Raw genomic sequence first — 24,090 nt, 5'->3', positions numbered from 1 at the left:
TTTTTTAAAAAGATGACCGGTAAGGGGATCTTAACCCTTGACTTGGTGTTGTCAGCACCACGCTCAGCCAGTGAGCGAACCGGCCATCCCTATATGGGATCCGAACCCGGGGCCTTGGTGTTCTCAGCACCACACTCTCCCGAGTGAGCCACGGGCCGGCCCAGAAATTTTAACTTTCTATGAGAGAAACTCCCCTAGGAAAAAGGGAAGGTTGCCACAACCTGTGACTGGAATTATACAACTCCTATATAAATAGCCAATTCCTACAGTGCATGGTGAAGCCTTTGAAAGGGAAGGATACAGCCCTGCATGTGTGTACAAGCCAGGCCCTCTCCTGTCGGGAGCGCAGCATGCACACGGACAAAGATGCTCAGATGCTCAAGTGGAGGGGTTGGGAGGATCCTGGTTTTCAACCCATCTGCTGGGTGACCTAAACCAAGTCGCTGAGATTTCCTGCTCTTTAGTTTCCTTATCTGTAAAATTAAGGAGCTAGACTGATCTTTAACTTATAGTCTTGACACCCTGGGATTCTCTAATTTTTTCGACACTTCTTCATTCTATATTATCATACTTCTATATCCCCGGACACACAAAAGAAACCAAGTGACACATATCAGGATCTAATTTCCCCCTAGGTCATCCAGCTTTAAAATTCTTTTGGATTCCATTAGTGTACACATATAACCACACTCAGGTTTCAGTTCACTTTCAAGAGCTCAAACTCCAAAACTCACCCACATGAGCACCCTCTCCCAGCCTCTCCCACTAAACCCACAGCTAACCCTGTGTTTCCCCCATCTGGGCCTCCCTTCTAGTTTCTCTTGCTTCCCTGAACCAGCTGGCCAAACACTTCAAAGATTCTCTCACTAACACCCTCACCTTGAGGTCCCCAGACCAGCAACAGCAGGATCAGCTGAAACCTTGTTAGAAACACAAAATCTCAGGCCCCACTTCAGACCTGCTGAGTTAGAAGTTCTGCTGGAGGAGTCCAACAATTGTGTCTTAGCAAGCCCTCCTGGAGTTCTGAAACAGTTTGAGAACTACTGTCTTAGACGTATTTGGCCTTTTAGCTAGCTCTAGCTTTGGAGAAACTCTCTTCCAAGATTTGGTATTATGCATAAGCAAGAAATAGGGTAGAATGAATGGGAAAAAAATCCCTAAGTTTTGACCTCTTGGCCTGGTTTCTGTGCACGTCAACTGACGAACAAAACAATTTAGCAGCTTTCCCCTTACATCCCTCCCAAGCCCAGTCCCATCCCTAAGGCAAGTATGAAACCGGCATTACGTGGTCAGAGGCGGGGAGCAGCCATATCTGGGCCTCAGGGATGCAGTACTCCATTTTAAATGCTCAACAGTTAGAAATCCTCTACTTCCTCTTGCATTTGTCTTTTTACGGTTTTCTAGAAGGAAATCACATTCAGCAATTTTTTCTTTGGTAAACAGGATCAGGTGTCAGGAGTAGGTGTCAGTTCAAAGAACCTGGTCCTTAATTCTGGACAATCCTTCCTACCTAAGCTTGTCTACAGCTGTGATTCCTTACAGACTCCTGGTCTTTAGGGATCCCCTGGTCTCTACCTGTGGCCCTGCTTACCTGAGATACTGCTCTGCTCTCTCAGAAACAGGACTCCGATCACATTGGCAGCAGTGAGCAGTAATTGGGTGTCGCACAACTGCAGCAGCAAGAGAGTGTAATTTGTCTTAGTCCAGTGGGTGCTGTTGCCAAACCAGTGCAAGATCTCCTTCATCTTCTGTTCTACTGTTTTATCCAACATTTGGTTCAAGGAGGACTTCACAGTTTTCCTCTCCCTCTTGCTGAGGCTGATCCTGTACCGGTTAGAGAGAAAATCCTTTCCCTGTGTGGTCTGAAGGATATCTTGGAAATAGTGTAACAAATATGAGCTCTTTAACTGCTCCAGAATGCTCACTAGAAACCTCCTCTGCCATAGCTCGTTGATGCTTTGGAACCACTCTTTGGTGGAGAAGATCTTCCGTGCTAAGATACATGTTTCACACTTCTGGCACGTGGGGACCGAATCGTTTCTCTCCTCACAGCGAAAATAGGGGGCATTCATGAACCTTGAGTCCAGGTTTTCCATAATCCTGAGATAACCAGCTCATTTCATCCGTGCCTGTTAGCAACTGCACCAAAAGCCAGAGGAACAAGAGAAACGGATAAATATCCCAAATAAGCCTTTTCTGTTACAAACATCTCCCAGAGAAAAAGTAAATGGCTGTGATGGATGAAAAGCTCATGTCTTCCAGAAATTGTTTATAGGAGGCTGGCTTTTTGTACTAACCTCCATGGAAACATGGCTTTACCGTAAATCTCCTAAACTTGGCACTGAATATGTGGAGGCAGTTGCTGTATATTCTGAAAGAGCTGGTCATCTCATTTCTAGAACAAGAACACTGATAGTCAAATTTAAGTAATGTATGGACACCTTTTAAAGGAAAAAATATATCAAGGAGCCTGATACTGAGTTTTAATTGTTGTTGTTATTAATGACTTTTAAATATTCGTGAATATAAAATTAGATGTTTATAGCTATTCAGTTATAAGGTGATAAAAATCCCTCAGTTTCTCCACCTTACCCATGAGGACCGATGAGATGAAGGCAGATACATATTTTAGCTTCTTTCTAGGATTAGAAACAATGTATGAGATCAGTTGTTGCTGCTATTGTTACTGTTATCATCCCGGATAAACCCAAGAGGTCTGCAATACTGTATGCATTTCTGGTGCCCATGTCTGAAGACCAGGCACAATTAGAGAAAGGCCATGGCAATTACCACGTGGGGGAATGGCTGTCACATCCTGGGCTCAGGGTGGGGGGTGCGAATCAGGGTAGGAACGAGGTAAGTTCTAACCCCTCACCTTCTTCTACCTGAAGAGAGATCTGGAGAAAAGGTGAGAGAGGATGAAGCTCAAATTCATCAGGAAGGCCTGACAAAGAAGGCGGTAAGAGAAGGAAGGTCCAAAGCAGAAGTCTGAGGGTGTAAGGGGGACACATTCCCCCCGGAAGTGCTACAGGCTAAAAGTAGCTTGTTTTTAAAGGTTCGAATAAATTAGGATAGTTTTACCCACCCACCTGGCCCTTATTCCACATTTGCGGGTGACTGCGGCCCAGTAGGGCGGCACAGACCTGGGAGTGAGAGGGAAGAGCTGGAAGCTCATGGCGACTCTTACCAGCCCTGTGGCCTTGGACAAGCTGCTCAGTCCTCTCCGGCCCCCCATTTCCTGATCTGTAGAAGACACAGGAAAGTCGCTACCCTGCAAGGTGCTGAAGTGGGAGGACTGCATGAGTGAATATAAGGGAGCGTGGTGGTGGCCTCTGCGCCCTGGCCACTGACTCAGCACCGCCCAGCTCTTCACGTGGACCTCAGCCTCAGTTTCCACACCCTCCCCTCAGCACACACCCGTGCACACTTGAGTCTCCTCACACAGCAGGGAGCCACAGTGTAGCCTCTCCACACTCAGCGCCACTTTTTCTAAACTGCTTGGGGAAGACAGCGAGGGTGACCTCCTGAGAACTGGGGAGCCAGTGCTGGAGAGAGTGCAGCTCCCCGTGCCCCCCCACTGCCCCTGCTGCCCCTTGCTGACCCCCCCAACACCCAGTCCCTCACTGACCCCCGCTGACCCTCACTGATCCCTGCTGACCCCCTGACCCTCGATGACCCCCACTGATCCCCACTGTCCCCTGCTGACCCTCACTGACCCCTGCTGCCCCTTGCTGACCCTCCAACACCCACTGTCCCTCACTGACCCCCACTGTCCCTCACTGACCCCCACTGTCCCTCACTGACCCCCACTGTCCCTCACTGACCCCCACTGTCCCTCACTGACCCCCACTGTCCCTCACTGACCCCCACTGTCCCTCACTGACCCCCACTGTCCCTCACTGACCCCCACTGTCCCTCACTGACCCCCACTGTCCCTCACTGACCCCCACTGTCCCTCACTGACCCCCACTGTCCCTCACTGACCCCCACTGTCCCTCACTGACCCCCACTGTCCCTCACTGACCCCCACTGTCCCTCACTGACCCCCACTGACACTCACTGACCCCCACTGATTCCCGCTGACCCCTGCTGACCCCCCTGACCCTCGCTGACCTCCACTGATCCCCACTGTCCCTTGCTGACCCTCACTGACCCCTTGCTGACTGTGCCTTGTGATGGATCTTGGACAGGACCGGCGACATTGTGCACACAATAAGCACAAAATATCCGCTGGTCTTGTCTTCCACTCCACCACCAAACCCCTTCCCCCTTCTCTTTATGAGAAGCCTCCTGACTTCTGCAAAACAGAGATCCTTTTGCTTCTGCAAGGGTGCAGATCTCCACCCTGGTTGTAGATCTCCACCCTGGTCGCATAGCTTCCGCATTAGCATAATGCCCCTCCTTGATTGTATCAGTCCATATAAGCTCTCCCACCCCCCCACATCTGGTGCTGCCCTCCATTTTGAGCGCAGCCCGGCAGATTTTCTTCCTTTAATAAAGCTTGATCAGTACCCAGCGTTTTGGCTCACTTTCTTTCACCTTGCGTATGGTCAGGCCACGTGCCCGGCTAAGGCAGGAAGGTGGAGCCATTTGGGACCTGGTGTCAGAATGGAGAATGTGGACTCGGTGGAGGGCAGGACAGGAAGACCAGATGGGACAGGTAGTGGTGGGGAAGAGGTGCTGCTGGTACCCAGAGAGGCAGCAGGCAAATAGGTCTGGTTAGAGTGAGGGACAGGCTTCCAGTGGAGGAAAACATTTCTCAGAGGAAGGCTTTGGGCATGAGAAGTACATCTGGAGATCTCTTAAATATCCAGGCTATGGGCAGCCCAAAGGCTTTATGCTACTTCCCTGCCTTTCCTTTCTGCCCTGTTTTATTCACGATCCTGAAGAAACCCCCTCACCACACTGCTGCAGATCTCCACTTGCTTTTCCCGCCCTCCCAAATGTTAGGGAGAAGCCTGGAATATGCAGCTGCTGCTGGCTGGGTAGGACGATGCATCACCCCCACCCAGCCCTGCTGCTCTGCCAGACACTGCACCAGAGGCCCTCCAGCTCTGCAGCCACCTACTCTGGCCACCAGCTGGGGGGCATGGAATGAAGCTGGGTTCTGCTATGGAACCAGCTTCTGCTTCATATCCCTGTGTATTAGTTTTCTGTTGCTTATGACAGCAAACCTGAAAATGGGTAATTTATAAGAAACCAAATTGATTTCTTACAGTTTTGGAGGCTGGGAAGTCCAAGATCCAAGGGGGAGCATCTGATGAGGGCCTTGTTCTTGATGAGGACTCTATAGAGTCCTGTGGCAACACAGGGTATCACATGACGGGGCTGAAAGGGCTCCTTATAAAGCCATGAGTGCCACTCCTGTGATAACCCACTTATCCATTAATTCATTAATCCATTAATCTATGAATGGATTCATCCATTCATGAGGGCAGAGTCCTCACAGTCCAATCACCTCCCAAAGGCCCCACCTTTCAACACTGCCACATTGGGGATCAAGCTTCCATATGTGCTTTGGAGGAACAAACATTCAGGTCATAGCACCCTGGATAATTCACCGACCACTCTTTGTCTTCTCCCCTTAGATAAAATGGAGATCATAGTCCCACCAAGTGCACAGGTGGCTGTCTGGGTCACATGAGTGAAGAGCTATACAGGTATTGTTATTATCACTGGGGAGCATGAAGGAGCTGTGACGTCTTGTCCATCACCTTCCCACAATGTGGTCTCACCCTTGTTGGCAAAGTTAAATAAGAAAAGCTTTTGGGAAATTAGTGAGTTTCAAAAAGGAGCAGGTGGGGAAACAAGGGCATTGCCCAGAAATGTTTTATTATGCAGAATGGGGAGAACTAAGAGAGCACAGAACAGTTCCCAGTTGAGCTGAATCCCCAAGGGACACCTGAAGGGGCCGAAAACGTCTTCCTGCTTGTACTGAAACTCACAGGCGCTTGCTATTGGCAAGTGAAGAGCAGAACAGGTTAAAGAGAATAGACAGATGTAAACCGGTGGTTCTCAAACCTACATGTGCATCAGAATCCTCCAGAGGCCTTGTTAAAACAGACCATTGGGAACTGTGGTGACTACAGGGGGACGAGGGAGCGGGAGGGAGACTGGGGAGAAATTGGTGAATGGACACGAAGAATGAGTACGTTTTGGGATGATGAATATACTAATTATCCTGATTTGATCATCACACATTGTACACACATACTGATAGTCAACTCTGTACCCCACTAATATGTATAATCAATTATGCTTCAGTTAAAAAAGAAAAAAAAAAAAGACTGCTGGGCCCCAGCCCTAGGGTTTCTGATTCAGTAGGTCTGGGCTGGGGATCCAAGAGTTTGCATTTCTAACAAGTTCGGGGCAAAGCTGATGCTGCTGGTGGGGAAACCAGCTTTGAGAACCACGGAATTAAGTTATGCTTATGTCTCAAAATCTGTGAAAGTAATTTCACTTTAGAAATAACCATGAATTACTGAATGCCTTCACATCACAGCATAAGTCCTGGAGCAGCCTGTGCAAAAATAAAATTTCACTTCAAAATTACCCTTTTGACTGACTGAACTGAAGATGGAGAAGCGGCAGGAGGAGAGACGAGGGGTCTGGAGAAAGGACAAAGTGCTCCCATGTACACTTCTGCAGAGCACATTGCAATGTGAAAAGGCAACAAACACTGAGCTCTTATAGCTCAAAGCCTCTGACATGTATAAGGGATTAGTTGCCATTTCACTGTGATGGCGTAGTAGGATTTTTGAAAATTATTATTTTTTATTTTGGGTTTTTTTTTAGGGGGGGTGTCTGGCCATAAAAGGGATCCAAACCCTTGACCCTGGTGTTACAGCACCACACTCTAACCAAGTAAGCTACCTGGCCAGCCCTGAAAATTATTTTTTTATATAAGACATAAAAGCATGAGTATGTTCAGACACACCTTTTACTAGGTAACCATCAGCGTCAATACTTAAGTTATTAACTTTGGGGAAAAGATGTTAATTAACTTCAAATGACTGATCACTGCTGGACTGACCCTCAATCCTTGTTAAATGACCCGTTCTCTTTTCTCATACCTGGCTTCCTTCCTTCTGAGAAATGGCGGGATTTTCTCAACAAGACTACAAAGCAAGCCAAAAATAGAGATAAAAACTAGGCATGTCCAAGCAAAGCCTGGACAGCCAGTATTCTACCTGCACCATGCACGGTCTGTGCCCCGCATGTGGGTATTGGGGGCATATGATACAGCAAACCTCCCTGCAAGGCCTCCTGCCCTGCCACCGAGGTATCTAATCACGGGTGCAGAGGGAGGGGAGTTGGTGTCGAAATCTGGAGGAGCTAGAAGCAGAAAATGTGTACACTAACCTTTCTTTCCATCTTCCATCTAAGGCTTGTGAGCTGCAGTAGTGGCCCCTGGGATGGAGGCAGCTGGCTGTAGAGATGGGGAGCAACCGGGGAGTACGTCAGTCACCGACACCATACAGAACTCAGTCACTGAAAATGGTCCCAGAACATGTTAACATTGAAGCAGCGAGCCAGGACACAGAAATGATGAATTCGTTCCATAGACCGCTTCATCTATTATTGTCTTGAATAGAAGAATCCCGTTTAGCTCTTCACGTATGAGCACTTTTCATTTCAATTTAAATCAGCCTGTCTTCTGGGTTACTCTGTCTTAGCATCTAGCACGGTGACTTGCACATTACAAGTACCACATATGTTGAATCAGTTTGACTTGAAGACAATCATTCCAAAAACATGCTGAGCCAGACTGAAGGATAAGGGCTCCGTGACTGGGCCAATATTGATTTCTCATTGGTTTCATCATGAATCTTGGGAGAATATGGGAATTTACTCAGAATTCATACAATTCCTGGAAGAGAATGCCATATGCTCTTGGATTTCAAAAAGTTAAAGCATAAATTACGTAGTGGCTAGAATTGTTGGAGTGAGCAGGACTGAAGCCATGTTGGGACCTAAACCCGCTTGGGCTGTGGGGAGGGGCAGTGCAGTGGGGGGTGGGATTTTTAAAAGGACAGTTTTTTTTCTCTCCACTCTTTCTTCCCATCCCCTGACTTTCTTATCTTGCTGGTTAAGTAAGAAAACAAGGCCAAGAAGCTAATTAGTACTTTGCAAAGCTAAGGGTTCTTTCTTTGAGACTGGTAGAGGTTTAAAGAAATGATCAAGGCCAAACAACTGGAAGCTGACCTTGGGCACCAGCCAAGTACACCAGCACAAATCAAAATCTTGCAGGGTCCTGAGATAACAGCGAACGTGAACACAGAAACCAGACAAGGCCTTGGCAAGACCTTGTACCTGACCCATAGAAATGGACCCCTCGTAACTCACATCTCCTGCTCTCCTGCTTTTCACCTTCCACATTCCATTCCCTCAACCCCTCCTTTATAAACCGCTCAGTATATCTAAATCTTTGAGATGGGACAGCCTACCATCTCCTTCAGCTGAGTACATCTGCTTTTCTAATACCAACCATTTGACTTCTGAGCTTTTTGTTTTGGTTTCTTTTTTCTTTCCTTCTCAAGGGGGCAGGCAGCCGCACCTGAGTCCGGTAACAAAATTACATTCTGACTCTGCGATCACAAATGGTCTAGTAATGGGAAACACCACCCGGCACCAAAAGGAGCTCTTGATGAGCTCAGGTTTCTGTTTAGTTTAATTTTTAAACAAGTCTACACAATGCAGGAGGAGATAAGGGTAGGTAAGCACAAAAGAGTGGCACACACACAGCTTTGGGGAAATGTCAGAGAATGTAAAATAGTGAAACAGAGTAAGGCTAGGCCTGTGAACCAAACTGACTCCATTTTCCCTGCAGAGGACACTTTGTGACTTTTCCACTCCTCACTCATGAGACCCCTCAGGGCAAATGATTACCCCATGGGCTGCCCTGACAAAATAGACTGAGATAAGAGAGGAAACAGATATTTACTGAGTTGTAAATCCCCTCCCCCAGGCTTGTTTACTATAATTGTAAAAGTCACAGATTACCCTTAAGACCCCTTTAGGAATTCCCACCTGTACACAAAGCATCAAGGTGACTGCTACAATGACCCTCCTGGGGTGACAATGATGAACACCACTGCCTACTGAGTATGAGCCCATGATGCAACCAGGAAGAACAGAATGGACCACCTCCAGTGACGCTGGCCTGCACCCCTTAACTCCCTTCCCTATAAAAGACCCTGAACAGCTCCCCTCAGGGCTAGCTTTACTGTCGCTACCTTCCTTATGCCTAAGTCTATCTCCTCTTTTAATAAAGCCGTTGCTTGCTTTACTGTTGGGTACATTGTTTATTTCTATGACTCTGGAATCCGAGAGCCTAATTTAATCAGTGGCAAAAATTGGAAAGTTTTGGGCACCAGAGAAGATTCCAGCTGCAAGAGGCAAGTGGCCACTGGGACTATTTTGCTCCCATGTCTCTGCTGCTGGTAGATCTCTCTCCTGGAGTCTCTGGCTTAACCTCTGACAAGGCAGTGCTTTATTCTCTTTACCTTTTCCTGATTTTCTGAGTCCTCTTCTGTTTGATTGGATTGTATCCACATCTGTATAGGTGCACGCTGGAGGCTCCTGGCTATGCTTTGTTTTTGTCATTTAAATCTAATCGATACTTCTCTTTATGCTGAAAACAGTGGGGAGCACTGCTTTTATCAATTACTGTTAATGGAACAGGTTGGCCCCGCTGATTAGGACTAGGCTAAACTGGACCCCACTGCTCCTCTTTTCTATTTGTTTGTTTGCTTGGTTAGACATTTAGTTGAGTACTGGTAATCTGAATAAACCTTCCAATCCTTGCATCAACTTTTGGACTTTCAGGTCATTTGTTTAATGCGAGAAGGCAAGCCCGGCCTGGCCTGTGGGTAACAATAGGCCTTTGTTCTTTCTCTCTCTTTTTTTTTTTTTTCTTTATTTTTTATCTGTTTAGGCAATTTTTAGTTTTCAGACCAAGAAAAAGAAAAGTGATATGTATGTCACTTGATGCATCAACAAAAAGAAAGCAAATATACCCAATTCTCGTTGTAGGCATCAAGAGAAAATCACCCTTGGAGACTGATATAGAAAAAGAGAAAAAGATTTTTATTTTCAGCGGCCAGGACCGCATCAGCCAATTCAAGGTGCGGCCCTGAAACATCTTTGTTCTTGGTTTTTAAAGGTGCAAGCACGGCAACTCGGTCACCGTGCCAAGAGGTATTAGCCAATGCAAGCAAGCCAACAGTACATGAGCTAATTTTGCAGTTAGCAGAGCTCCTCCCGTCCCACCCCCACTTTCCCGCCTAACTTTCACACAATGGAGGGGCTATCTTAAGTGGCATAGGTCCTGCTCTTAGAAAAGAGGGCATTACTTCATTCTTAATTTTGCTTTGATCTTTTATAACAGGAAGAAAAGTCTTGAACCTAAAAACTAATAGACAAAAATATCTCACAGGGAAGTGAAGGTCAAGACAGGTAAGGAGACACTTAAATGGTTACTTTTATATGAGCTTTGAGTTTTCTTGCTTAAACAAACTACATCTGTGGGGTAAGTCCTGGACATAGACCTATTCCCCATCCCTGTGCATACCAGATTTCCCCCTCCCCCCTGGGAAACTACCACAGTGTGACATTCACCTGTGATGATGAGGGAGACTGGCACCTAAGCATGATTAGAAATATATAGAGAACAGCACCTGCATGAAGCACAAGAGAGCAGCCGGGGAACTTTCTCCTCACTCGCAGACCCACATGATTTCTAAAGCCAGCTACCACTGGGAGAAACATCTGCCCCCAAGTCACCCTTAAGATGCAAGCTGCAGCCCATCGTTGTGGTTAGCAAAGGTCTGGGATATGGATCCTGGAGTCTAAGGAGCAGCCTCCACCGAGGACGGTGCTGGCTTCTTGGGTTCCTCACCCAGATCTACAATCCGAATGGCATTTTCCTTCTTGGAAAGCCAGAAGGCAGCATAGACTGGTTCTGAAAACTTGCAGTCAAACTTGTGAATCAGAGTCATGGCATCATACTCTACACCATAGAAGGAAAGGGTCCCTCCTGGGAAGTTGACATAGATCCCCAGCCTCCGGAAAAAGCCAGCTTTGAGAGGGGTCTCTGTGTCACTGTGCCACGCCTTGAACTCCTTCCCATTCCAATGGAGGCTCCAAGAGAAGTTGTTTCCAGAAATGCAACTGTTTCGCTCTGCCCCTTTCCGGTCGATGCCTGTGCAGGTCAGGCCAACATAGATGCCTTCCCCAAAGATCTCGACCTCGAAATAGTACCTGTGCAGGTACAGACTCTGCTGGGACAGCACCTGCCGCCAGTGCAGGAATCTGCTGGGAAGGTCCAGGTAGGGATGCTCCCAGGGAGTGGTGTTGGTGACCTTGCGGTTGTCCTCCTGTAGCCGGAGATACCTGTGGGCCGTGTCCTGGTCAAACGTGATGTCATGCGCATCTGAGGAGACACAGAAGGCAGGAAGAGTAGTTCAGGAACTGACAGCTCCTTCAGACAGAGCACTTTAAACCCAGCAGCCTCTGAAGTGTGTATAAGAAAATATCCATCTCCCTGTTCTCTGTCTACCCAGGCTGCTGTTCTCTAGGAAGAGAGCAGGGTGAAGGCCAGAAAACAGGGAGAACACAAGCCACTCCACTTTCTTCCTTTCTGAAGCTCAAGTTGCTTGAAATTTACTATATTATTTGTTGAAATTAATTTACTTGTTAATTCATTCAACAAATATGTATTGAAAGCTAGGTACTGTTCTACCCGGTGTTGGCAAGAGTTTGGGGATATAGGTATTCATATACTCACATTTGATCAATTCATGCATTTTAAAAAATATTTGACCAATAATTAGCATGGTGAATTCTCAGACATTCCCTCAAACACATTTTCTTCCCAGTCTCAGGGAATAACAGCACCTCCATGCGCCCAGCTGCTGGAGGCAAATGAAGTCACTTCTGACATTTCTTTTGCCCTGTCCTCATCCCCCTCATTCCCCACATGCACAGGCAGCAGCAAGTCCTGCAGATCCCCCGTACTTCTCTCCAGCCACCAGCCAGTCTGGCTTGGACTGGTGCAGTAGGCCCCTTGCAGGTTGCACTGCTCTCTCTTGCTCCCCTTTGATACCTTCTCCACAACAGAGCCATGGTGCTTGTTTTGAGGTACAGGCTAGGGTGAATCATGTCACCCCAGCTTAACACCCTTTGATGGCACCTCTTGCTCTGAGGACAAAGCAGTGATGCCCTCGCCCTGGCCTACAAGGCCCTGCATGACTGGCCCTTGTCTGTGTCCCCTGCTCTCTTTCCCTTGATTGCCACACTCCAGTCATCCTGACCTCAGACCCACTCAATGCCCAAGGCTTTAACACAGGCTGCTTCCTCCACGACAGGACAGTTGCTGTCCTCTGAGTCTGGCTGATTCCTCCTGATTCTTTCAGTTGCCACTGAGAGTCTGTGTCCTCAGAGAGGCTCTCTATGGCTTCTAAATCGCTTTCTCTCAGAGCACGCTGGCTTTTTAAACTTCATGGTACTCATCACAATTTGCAATCATATATTCATTTGTGTGTTTCATGCTTGACCTCCTTCTAATCTATAAACTCCACATTTTGTATGGGACTCTCCTGAGGATGGAGCTCAAAGAAGATGCTCAGTATATACTTGCCAAATGAATTAGCATATTAAAAGCTATTTTTAAAATCCTATAATTTAAAAATTCTCTTAGTTTAACCAGAGCTTACCAAACTTCTCTGTGTCTAAATAAGAAAAATTCTTAGTGTTCAATAAGAACACATCCTGGAAGAAAAGAAGGACACAACAATCTAATAAGTTAAAAGGAAAAATGAGGCATACAGTCTGTAGCTCTGTGTGACTGAAAGTGGCCCAACAGCACAGTGGCAGCACGTTTGCTTACAACCAACTTTTGGCAATCCTAAGCATTCATATTTGCAGCAACAATAGTCTCCTCTAAGGAGATCCAGTACTCCTTGGAGGGTAGGTGATTCTGTGTCTTGGGACAAAGAAATCAGAATGAATCTGGAACTTTCTGTCAGTGCCAGAAAGCTACAATACTTTTAAAAATATCAAGAGCAGAATGTCAATGCTTAAAGGAGAAAGAGGCCAGCTTGAAAGTGACTCCCACAGTTCAAGTTGGCAATTTGAGCCACAGAACTTTGGCAGTTCAAACATCTGAGTCTTTAAAAGGCTAAGAATTCATAGTAATTCTCAACAGAGAAAAGTTAATATCAGGTGTGAAAAAAGACACTTGTGATACAAAAGAAAATAGATTATAATAAGATATGTTTAATTCTTATTTTAGTTAAGAATAAAAGGTATTTGAGTTCTTGTATTATGTCTGTTTGTAAAATATAGATGTGCTTCTATCAGGAAGCAGGAAGAATAAAGGAAACTATGTCAAAGCCAAAAGGTCCTGGGAAAAACAGGAGCTGTGGCAAGGACAGGGAATAGACATTGGAACCTGAGGCCCCACGATAGCCAGAGAAAAAGAGTCCAAGAGTCAGTCAGCCAGCATCACCCCCAGAAAACAAGCAGAAGCCGGGTTCAACGAGATGTTCCAAAATGATGCCATAGAAACGAGCATTACTGCACAGGTGCAGTCATTTCTCTATTCGGAGATAAAACCTCATGGACTTGTTGACTATAATAAGTACTTTCTATTTAATTTTTAAGTTGACAAAAATTGTATATGTTTATGGTATACAACATGATGCTTTGAAATATGTGTACATTTTGGAATGGCTACATCAGGCTAATTAACATATGTATTACCTCACATATGTATTATCGATATTTTGTGTGTCGTGAGAACACTTAAAATCTACTGTTAGCAATTTTCAAGTATACAATGCTTTGTTACTAATTATAGTCACCATGTTGTACAATAGATCTTTTGAAATTATTCTGTAATGAAGTATTTATTAGAAATAGTGTTTTTAAAAATGCTAGCAGACCAGGTCAATTCCACATAATGACAGGACAATGGGTTCTACAATTCCAGCCAAATCCAACTTAAAAACGAACCATTTGGTAACTGGCCAGGACTCTTCAAAGTTCCAAGGTCATGAAAGACAGAGAAAGACTGGGGGACTGACCCAGACTGAAGGGGACTAAGCAGACATGGAAACATCTGTGATCCTAGCTTGGATTTGGGGCTAGGAAAAAAGACTTTAGTAGAACAGCTGGTGAAACCTGAATAAATTCTATAACTATGTAATAGCATCGTAGCAATGTTAATTTCCTGATTTTGATCAATATACTGTAATTATGTAAAGTGTTAACATTTGGAGAAGCTGACTGAAAGGTATATGGGAATTCTTTGTCCTATTTTTGCAATGTTTTTGTAAATTTTAAAATAGTCCCAAATGAAAAGTTAAAAAATTTTAAACATTAAATTTTAAGAAGTGTATTATTTAGCAATAGACACAAGGCTGCGTGAACCTGAATCCCACAGGGAGATGGTGTCCTGGCTTCAGCGAAGCTTTACACTGACATAAACAACCGGGGAAGGGAAACTCATCACCACTTACACTGGAGGAACTGTTGCCTCGTGCTGGGCTCAGGATTTGAGATCCGGTATTTGTGCTGAACCACGGCAGATACTTGAGTTCTGATGTCGTACTCCTCTAGAAAGGAAAAGAGTTGTGAGTGCACACCTGCCCAGGTGGCCAGGACAACCTGAGAGGCAGGACTACCCAGCCACTCCTCCCAGGGCTTCCCGGGGCAAGAAGGGGCTGGAGCCTAGTAACATCTCAGAGGAGCACGCTCAGTGACCACATTTCCCTCTTGAATAAGGCAAAATTAGCTGAAAAAAGATCCCAGGCTGACTTGGATTTCACCTGAAGTATAGACATCAGCAACCTGAGAAGCTGGTCACAGAAATGCCAGCCAATTCTACGACATGACTAACTTAACTTCTCTGCGCCTCTTTTGTAAAATAAAATAATCAAGATAAGGGTCCATTAGTAACAGGGCCTAGCCAAACGATGGATTCGAAAATGAGACATCCCCCTGATGTTGCCTTCCCTTCCCTGGCCCTCTCTCACCTTCCCCATCAACCACTCCAAGATACACACCTACCACTTGCCAGGCCCAGAAAGCTTCTCACCTTCCTTGGCGAACTCCTGGAGCTTGTCCTTGTAGTTCTCCAGCAACTGGATTAAGTGCACAGAGGAGTCCGTGATGACCTTGCGGATGCCCGAGAGCTTGTCCTTTAGCCCTATGTAAACACTGGGGGAGGCGCTGTCTCCAGCATTCTTAAACTTGCAGTACTCCTGCAGAAAAGGAGGCAGAACTCACTTTGGTTTCTGTAGTTTTAAACTGGGCTACTCTCCTTATATCACTTTCTGCATCTGTAAAAGGGCCGAGAGTAACGGGCATTTCACAAAGTGTCTGTAAAGCGCTCAGATCAGGGGCTGATAACACAGAATGCACTTTTTATGCTGCTACACCCTAAAAAAGTCAGTCTTTTAAAAATCAAGTGGGAAAGTGGGCTTCTAGAAGTTGAGATACTGGAGGCTTGTGAACAGCTCCGGTACACAGACAGCCCAGACTGGGGACCTGGAGAATAAGAACATTCCTGTTTTTTTTTTTTTTTTTTTTTCTTTGATGATTTAAACCCAAGCCATGGTAGGGAACAGAGGAACTGGCTGCAGCATTCTGGAGATCCACAAACAATTCCCAGACAGAAATGCTGCCTTTTCCGTGTTAACTCAATCCAGTACATAACTTTCTGTAATTCTTGTACTGTGCTTCAGAATTTGAAAAGTGTTTTCACATAGATAATTACATGAAGCCACTTAAGTTTTAAAACAATGTGCTAATCAGAAAAGATTACTTCCGAATGTAACACATCACCAAAATTCAGATGCAACCGAAGCACTGAAGAGCAGACTGGATACAGCAGAAAACTTAGCGATAAGAACAGTTGTACCAAAATTGTTAGATAAGGGCTGGCCAGTTGGTCAGACCACAGCCTTATTACCCCAAGATCAAGGGTTCAGATCCCCATACTGGCCAGCCACCAAAAAATAAATAAATAACCGAAATGGTTAGATAGATCCATAGATGAGAAAAAAAAACTCCAAACCACAGAGGTGACAGAGAGAAAATCAGATAAACATTATAGTATTATCTATAGATTTGATACAGTAGCTGATAAAAGTACCATTCTAAATCAGTGGGAGAAAGAATGGGTTATTCAATAAATGATGTTTCAACTGGCTAACTATTTGGGGGAAAATAAGTTATATTTCACCAAATAAATAAGTTATACTAAAATATATTTTATACATATTAAAGTTTTTATGTTAAAAATAAAGTTACAAAAGGAGAAAAGATAACCAAGAGAAATTATACTCTTTGGGTAGGAGATCTTGGGGGAAGATCTCATGACACAGGAAACCAAATTTTTATCCATATTTTTCTCTGTGTTTTAATATTAAGAAGCCAAGAAACTGACAGAGAGAGACATCCTGTCAATATTTTTGTCTTTTTCTGTCTGTTTCTCTTTCTCTGTGGTTAACTATTGTTAAAAGGTTAACTATAGTTGTCACTGAGTGCTGGGATTATGGGTTATTTTTTCTTTCATATTTTTCTGTATTTTCTAAGTTTTTTCACAATAAATATTTCTATTCGTTGCAAGTAAAAGGGAAATTTTTTCAAAAATGTAAGAAAAATTATTTGTATTTTGGAACATTACAGCTGGAAAGAGCCTTGGAAATTAATCGTTCCAAACTGTTTGTTTGATAAATGAAGAATCTGAGGCTCAGAGAGGTTAAGTGACTTGCTAAAAATTGCATAGCAATTTAGTGACTGATCCAGGATGACAGAATCTACCCGCAACCTACTGCTCCTTCTCTGCAAGCTTATGTGTTCTTCAGATCTGCCTCTAATGGCCTATCACTAAATGATACATAAGGATGAAAAGTTTGGGCCGGCCCGGTGGCGCGCTGGAGAGTGCGCCGCTTGGGAGCACAGCGGCGCTCCTGCCGAGGGTTCAGATCCCATGTGGAGACCAGTTCCCGCTCACTGGCTGAGCGCGGTGCGGGCGCAACACCGAGGGTTGCGATCCCGTTGCCAGTCAGTAAAAAAGACAAAAAGGACAAAATATATATATATAAAAAAAGAAAAGTTCCATCTCCTCTGCTGAGCCTTCAAGCTTCTTCAATTATCCCAGCACACAGTCCTCCCTGAAAAGCAGCAGGTCTCAGTCTCACGCCTGCCAGGCAAGCCTCCATACAACTGCCAGAGTGGTTTATAAAACATATTCATCTGCTCTCATCACTCCCATACCTAACATCCTTCCCAGCCAGATGCCTGCTTGGCCCTGCCAGCCTCAACTCCTACCACTATGTGCCCAGCGCCCTGTGCTCCATCCTTGTGAAAGTGCCTTGGCTCCCCAACTCAGCTGGGCTTTCTCAAACCTCTCTGCCTTTGCATGTGCTGTTCCCTCTGCCCGGAACATACTGCTCCTTGAACCTGACTCATCTCCTAGGACCTGCTTTAAGCTTCCCCGCTCTGAGCAGTCCACCCTTCCTACGCCTCCTGTACTCTGCTAAATCAAGACCTGCTTCTCTCTGATCCCACAGCTCCCCGTGCACCCCATTTATCACAGAGCAGTTGCATTCACAGATCTGTGCTCCAGGTGCAGTTCGTGAATGCCCCCTCCCCATACCTCCAGGAACAGGACCGTGTTGCTGATGGCCGCTATCCTCCCCAGCTCCTGCCTGCTCTTCACCATCTCTGCGCTCCTGTACTCCAGGTGGCTCTTGATGCTGTTGGCCTGGCTGAGAGCAGCTTGCTCCTTCTCCTCCAAGAAGAGCATCACGTCAGCCTGGGCTTTCCTCACAGCAGCAAGGAGTTCCCCAAACTGCTCTTCGGCCACCACCTTCACCTCTGACACCGACACCTGACGGGGGCAAGATGGGAGACAGCCAAGAACCTATTAGTAGGTGTCCAACTCCATTGAAGCTCAACATACAGAAACGTGTTCTTGAGAAACCAGTTAATTAGGGAACCCTTTTCTATTGTAAGAGGAAGCTTCTATTCTTCTGCAAATTCTGGGTTCCTGGAAAGGGGATTTACTCTCCAGCGTATAAGAACTTATTCACTGAATGTTAATTTAGTCTCCTCATCCATTTGATAAGAGAGCGAATTACTATAAGATCTCTGAGATCCCTTCCAGTTCTGACAGTCTGGGGCTGTTAACCAAGTTTCTGAAATCAATTTTCCCACCAGGACAATGCCTGTATTCAGTACACCTGATAGTTTTATATCAGAAGGTAAATCAATAATTTGGCTTTTTTTTTTACATATCAGGAGCATGAATTAGCGTTCTTTGCATTTCATTATGCCTGGTTAAACTGACCATCAGAGCTAAAAGCAATCTAAGATTATGGTGCTCTGCTAGGCAAAATGTTTAGGGTGTGTATAGATGACCACGGCACCCAAGCAATCGCAGGATGAGCTTATCTGTGCAGAACAGAACACTTCATTCAAATAAAATATAGTGACAGAAATATGATGAGCATCCTTTATGAATGCCATCAACCAACATCATATTTACAACATCCATCCAAGTTCTAAGTGTCTCCCTCTTCTCTTTGACCGTTCTTAAGTATTGGTGCAGACAGCTGCCTCTGATATTGTCCAGTTGCATCTCCTTGTGCTTACATTAATTACCTTGTTAAATTTCACGTAAAAGTCTTGGATACAATTTCCTTTGCTCAGACTCCCTTTACCTTCAGCCCACAGCCCAAAGCCCCTTCTCTGCTTGCCTCAGTCTCCCCCATTGTCCCTGCCCACCCCCATTCCATCAGAGAGCTCTCTGAGCAGCCCCTCCAGGTGCTGTTTTCTCTTCTTACTCCCAAGGTTAAGGGCCAGCCCTGAACTTCAAGGCTCCCAAGGGAGCCAAAACAACAGATATCCCCTGGGCAGAGGCTGCAGGGGCAACCCCTCCCCTGTCAGGGGGAGATGAGGAGGGAGGGAGGGAGAATAAGACCCAGACAATACAGGGGAGCGTGGTAAGGAGAAGACTCACAAAGGATAGGACCCTAGGCCCAGGATGTGTGGGAGCCATGTGGCTTGGAGGGAGATGGGAGGAAGACAGGATGACACCAAGTAGGAGGACCTCTGCAGGGCTGGGGACCCTGGCTCAGGCCACGGTTCAGGAACGCAACCCCACAAGAAGGAGCAGTCTCCGGTCAGCCTTTGACCTGACGGCAAGGGAGAAGTGAGCGGGGAAAGAAAGCAAGGAGCATCTTTGCTGGAGGGAGGTGGACAGAGGATATGCAGACTCTCTCTACATTCGCATTTTTATGCTGACTTTCCCATCACCCCTTGGCTTCCTTGAGGTTGGGTGGCTGGACAGCTGGAAGCAAATAAACGGTGGTGACAGGCTTAAGGAAGAGGGAAGATCGCAGGTTTTCTCCGAACTCCTCAAGCCCAAACCAAGAAGAGCCGTCAGGTGGACGGTCGTGTCGAGCAGCGAGGGCGGCAGAGAGCCGGCTGGGAAACGCTGGGACACCTGGGCGTTCAGGGCTGGGCCTCGGCCCTCGGGCTGCTCCGAGAGCTCTCAGACAGGATGCGGGTGCGCGGAGACGACCACAGGGACTGAGGCTGGCGGAGAAGGGGCTCTCGGCTGTTCACAGCACGGTCTGAAGAATGAAGACCCGAGAGCCAGGGAAGCGGCCTGGGCCCCACCCGGGCCACCCAAGCAGCTGCTGCCAGGGGCTCTGCCGGGTGCAGGCTCAGCAGCCCTCTGACACCTCACCTCCCTCCCTCCTTCCAGTCGCCCAGGGATGAGGACCCTCTGCTGCCTGTCGGGGTTGCAGGGGAGAACCTACGAGCTCAGCGCCCTAGACTGAAGCCCTGGGAAGGACCAGAGAAGGGACAGGACTTGGCCCCTTGGTCGCTGTACACCAATTAAGGAGCACCACCTACACCCATAATGGACTAAATACCAGGCTGCTGCTGAGCAGGTGAGCGAGAGAAAAAGGCGGCAAGCCTCCCAGCAACGCCTGACCCAGCTATGCCTGACCCAGCTGGCGACAGGTGCTGCCTCCTTGACCTTGTGAATACTGTGATTTAAATCTCCGTGTCCAACTGTATTTCCATATTGCAAAGAAACAGAGACGGAGAAATCTACCTCAGAAGATAGGTTGGTTTTGCTTATAACCATGTGGGGAGAAGGGGAATATTACTGTTGGTGTCTTATCCAGGCTTCACACTAAGCAGCCCATTCCAGCTCCCTGCTTCCTCTCCCTTCCCCACCCGCTCAGGCTCCAGGTGTCCATGCTCCATGAGTCACAGAGGCCAGCGGTGCTCCCTGCCCTGCCCACTCCTGATCACCACCAGACAGCAGGAACAGAACAACAAGGCACGAGAAGCAGCATGAGGGTGTCGTGGGAGAGGAACGGAATCCACGCACTCCCCATACTTAGGACATGCAGGTTCCTCATACAAGCATGAGGCCATGAGGCTAAGAAGCATGAGTCTGAAGACAAAATTCAGGATCCAAATCCTTCCTCCCCACCCCCACTGAGGCCATCCTGAAGCACGGTGGAAGGGGGCCCTCAAATTATGTTGGTGGATTCGCTCCTGCTGTGACCTCTCATTCCTAAACCTTCTGATTGAGAAATACTTCTTTCTTGCATGTAAATGAAATGTGCAAAGCATACCTTTTACTGCCCAAATGATGGCAATTAAATAGTACAGAGAGAAGGGGCCACAAATCTATCAAAGTAGCTAATAGTTAATAGTTTAAAGATTTGAGGATGGTGCACATGTCAACATATTAAGTTATTCTTAGGCGGAGGGAGAAACAACCTCAGGTTCTCCTGTTCCATCAATCTAGGGTGCCCTAGACAAGTCTCATCATCTCTCATGTTTTCATGTCCCTGTACATGGTGGCCATTGCAGTAACTACTTCCCCTGGTCACCGTGCAATTATGAGAACTGAGTAGGGGTCAAAGGGTCTGAAAATCAAAGAGCTGGAAAAAGGCAAGATGCTCCATGTGGTTCTCTAGATCATCCTGAGCAGGGAAATTAACAATCTCTGAAGGTTTATTAGGCTTTAAAGGGACAATTATTTTTCCTCCTTTAAGAAGATATTGTGGTTAAGAAAAATATTTTATCCTTCAGCAACTAGTTAGTTGTAAACACCCAAGAGGTGGAAATTAAGTTGAAATGGATACATGAATTAGATATGGATGGATGGATGGAATTATTCATTCTCAGTATACAAAGGTGATAGTGCTGACTCACTGCCGTAGGGTAGGTGTTTGCATTTTCTTCTGAGTGGTGTTGGCTTGCCACTAATGATAGGCATTTGTAGAACTGCTTGGATCTACTTAGATTCTATTTGGAAAGTGGCCATAAACCAGGGTGACTAAAGCTGAACAGTTTAGCACACCGTTGACCTTATCAAATACCATCCACTAATCCAGAAGTTCTCAACTCTTTTTTCCAGCTGCCAGAACACAGGGCTGTGGATACTCACATGCAGAACATCCTCCCATGATGGAAGAAACCAAGATTATATGTAATTCCTGGAGATCTGGCTAAAAACACACCCCCCAGCACACACACACACATACACACCCTTTTCTCCTGGTCAAGAAAGATTGTACAAATATAAAAGTAAGACTGCTTTTATTACAGGACTAGTCTTGGTTCTACTCTTTATTATTAAAAGGGAAATCACTTGCCAGTTTTGAAATTTAAACTAATTTCGTAACAAATCCTGACATCAAAGTGAGCCTACCCCATGGTGTAGCCAACTGTACCTATGATTCTCACTTCCTGAGAAACCCCCAGTAACCTATAGATGTGGAGGCTGGGCCTGCAGCCCCATGTCCCACAACCCTGAATGGTCCTGGCTGACCCTTTCGTGACAGCCAGGTGTGCTAAAGCTTGACAGGTGACCCAGACCAGCCTTACCAAGACAGATTTATTGTTGGCTTGGAGCCTAGCGATGGCATTTTCATTCAGCTTGAGTTTCTGCTCCAGGTCTAACTCGGTGCACCGAAGTTCAGCCTAAGAAGAAGAAAGGAAAGATTAAGGAGGGAGGAAGGAACCTAGTGCACACAGAAGATGCATGGGCAAAGGCACTTTCCACTTCTGAGGTCCTTGCCTTTCTTTCCTGAAAAGGAGTCTGACCTATGCAACTGATCTCAGAAGCCAGCTTAGAGCTGCCTAAACAGAGGTGCGTGAGCCAGCAACCTGCTGGGGCTGAACTCAGCATGAGTCAGCCAAAACGTAGTCAGTGCATAGGTCGTGCTAGTCATCATTTGCCACATGTATGTGAATTACCTTATATTATCCTTACCACACCCATATTAGGCAAATGCAATGATTATTTCCATTTTATAGATACTAAAATCAAGCCACTTATCCAAGTTCAGCAATGGAATTGAGCCCAGGCCATCTAACGCCAGAATGGCTTACCAATAAGTGTGGTGGCTTGGAGCCAGACATCCAGGTGGGGAGCCCAAGTTTTTTACTTACAGCTAAGACTTTGACAAATTTACTTATGTATAGGAAAAACAAACTTTCCTTTTCTTATACTCACTCAACCCAGAACACTTTTGTGACCAAAATGGGGGAATATGATGCACAGCTCAGCAGACTGTTAAGAAACCTTTTTCATCACTGATTCCCAGAGTAAACCAATAGTTCATCTGATCTGATAAAACCAGTTTTCAAAGCTGGAGACAGAAACTTGTGCATGGAATGTTCTTATTAACATGTGATTAGTTGATAGGGGAGGGCCAGTGTGGAAAATAGAAAAAAAAAACAAACCCACCATTCTTAAAAAATTTACTGGGGGGGGGGGGGCTTATTCCCATATCAAGCAATTCTTTGACACCAGTTGAGTGTCCTTAAATTTAACTCAATTCTGACACTATCTACTTGGAGATAGCATCAGATCCCACACATTGAGGTAGCATCAGATCCCACACATTGAGGGCTCAGTCCCCAAGACTGTCCCCCCTCAAACTTCAGATGCCAATTGTAAGTACAGCTGCTCCTCTGCTTCTGACCAAACCAGCCATAAACTGGAGGTTCCCACAATCCCTTCTTCAAGTTTGATCATTTGCTAGAATGACTCACAGAATTCACGAAAATACTTTTCTTACATCTACCCATTTATTATAAAAACATACAACTGGGGAACACCCAGATGGAAGAGATGCGTAGGGCAAGGTAGGTGGGAGGGATGTGGCACACCACCCTCCAGGAACATGTTCAGCTATCCAGAAGCTCTCCAAACCCTGTCCTTTTGGGGGTTTTATGGCAGCTTCATTACTTAGGCATGATTGATTAAATCATTGGCTATTGGTGATCAACTCAATCATCAGTCCTTCTCCCCTGGGGGTGGTGGGGTGAGGGAGGGACTGTAAATTCCAAACCTCTAGTCCTGGGTGTTCGGTTCCCATGGCAACCAGCCCCCATCCTGAGGCTATCCAGAAGCCCCCAGCTACGGTCACTTTATTAGCATACCAAAGACTCTTTTATTACTGGGGAGATTCCAAGGGCTTTAGGAGCTGCATGCCAGGAAATGGGGGCAGAGTCCAAATATGTTTCGTATTATTTCACAACTTCACATCTCTAAACTTGCATTTCTTTGCCTGTGAGATGGGGAGAAATGAAGGGCCTACTTCGTAGGGTTATGAGATGATGAACTGACTGAGGTAAAGCATGTTATCGAGCAGCAGGCACATGCATTGTGAGTGTCTCATAAACGTCAGTGACGGCCATCACCATTAACACTGTTGCTATTTTGCTATTGTTATTGCTACCATGGTGCTTTCTGTCTTGGCTCCCGGAGGCAGGCAGAGCCCGCCCTCCCGGCCCCAGCAAGTGCCTGCCTGGGAACCTTGGAATTTGCCTGCTTTGACCCCAGCTCCACTCCTGCCTCCTGGAACTCACTAAACACCTCCTGCCAACAAGTGTGCCAACGCGCCTGAGCCTCTGCAAACTCCACAGGTCCTGTCACTTTCCCAGATAGTGGGGGGGGGGGGTAAAAATCTTTCCCCTTTCCCTATTTTTAATAGCTTCTGTCTGCATTTAAAGCTGTGAATCATTATGCCCTAC

The 24,090-nt window shown here is 46.2% G+C and overlaps 2 protein-coding genes across 2 annotated transcripts in view; both read right to left on the bottom strand.

The window, feature by feature from the left end:
- Positions 1-2,214, bottom strand: part of CDRT1 (CMT1A duplicated region transcript 1) — a 36,013-nt gene extending 33,799 nt beyond the window's left edge. Inside the window, exon 1 of the mRNA XM_008575908.1 lies at positions 1,592-2,214. Within this exon, the coding sequence (XP_008574130.1) occupies positions 1,592-2,096 (505 nt within the window). The 5' untranslated portion in view covers positions 2,097-2,214. The remainder of the gene's footprint in view (positions 1-1,591) is intronic.
- An 8,070-nt stretch (positions 2,215-10,284) lies between these two features.
- Positions 10,285-24,090, bottom strand: part of TRIM16 (tripartite motif containing 16) — a 20,601-nt gene continuing 6,795 nt past the window's right edge. The window contains exons 2-6 of the mRNA XM_008575910.1: positions 21,934-22,029; positions 17,669-17,902; positions 15,101-15,266; positions 14,523-14,618; positions 10,285-11,434 (exon numbers count right to left, since the gene is read on the bottom strand). Of these exons, the coding sequence (XP_008574132.1) occupies positions 10,851-11,434; positions 14,523-14,618; positions 15,101-15,266; positions 17,669-17,902; positions 21,934-22,029 (1,176 nt within the window). The 3' untranslated portion in view covers positions 10,285-10,850. The remainder of the gene's footprint in view (positions 11,435-14,522; positions 14,619-15,100; positions 15,267-17,668; positions 17,903-21,933; positions 22,030-24,090) is intronic.

Source organism: Galeopterus variegatus, unplaced genomic scaffold (genome assembly GCF_000696425.1).
Source record: "Galeopterus variegatus unplaced genomic scaffold, G_variegatus-3.0.2 Scaffold1255, whole genome shotgun sequence".
Lineage (NCBI taxonomy): Eukaryota > Metazoa > Chordata > Mammalia > Dermoptera > Cynocephalidae > Galeopterus > Galeopterus variegatus.
The sequence above is the reverse complement of the archived record's forward strand: the minus strand, read 5'-3'. Positions and strand labels throughout refer to the sequence as shown.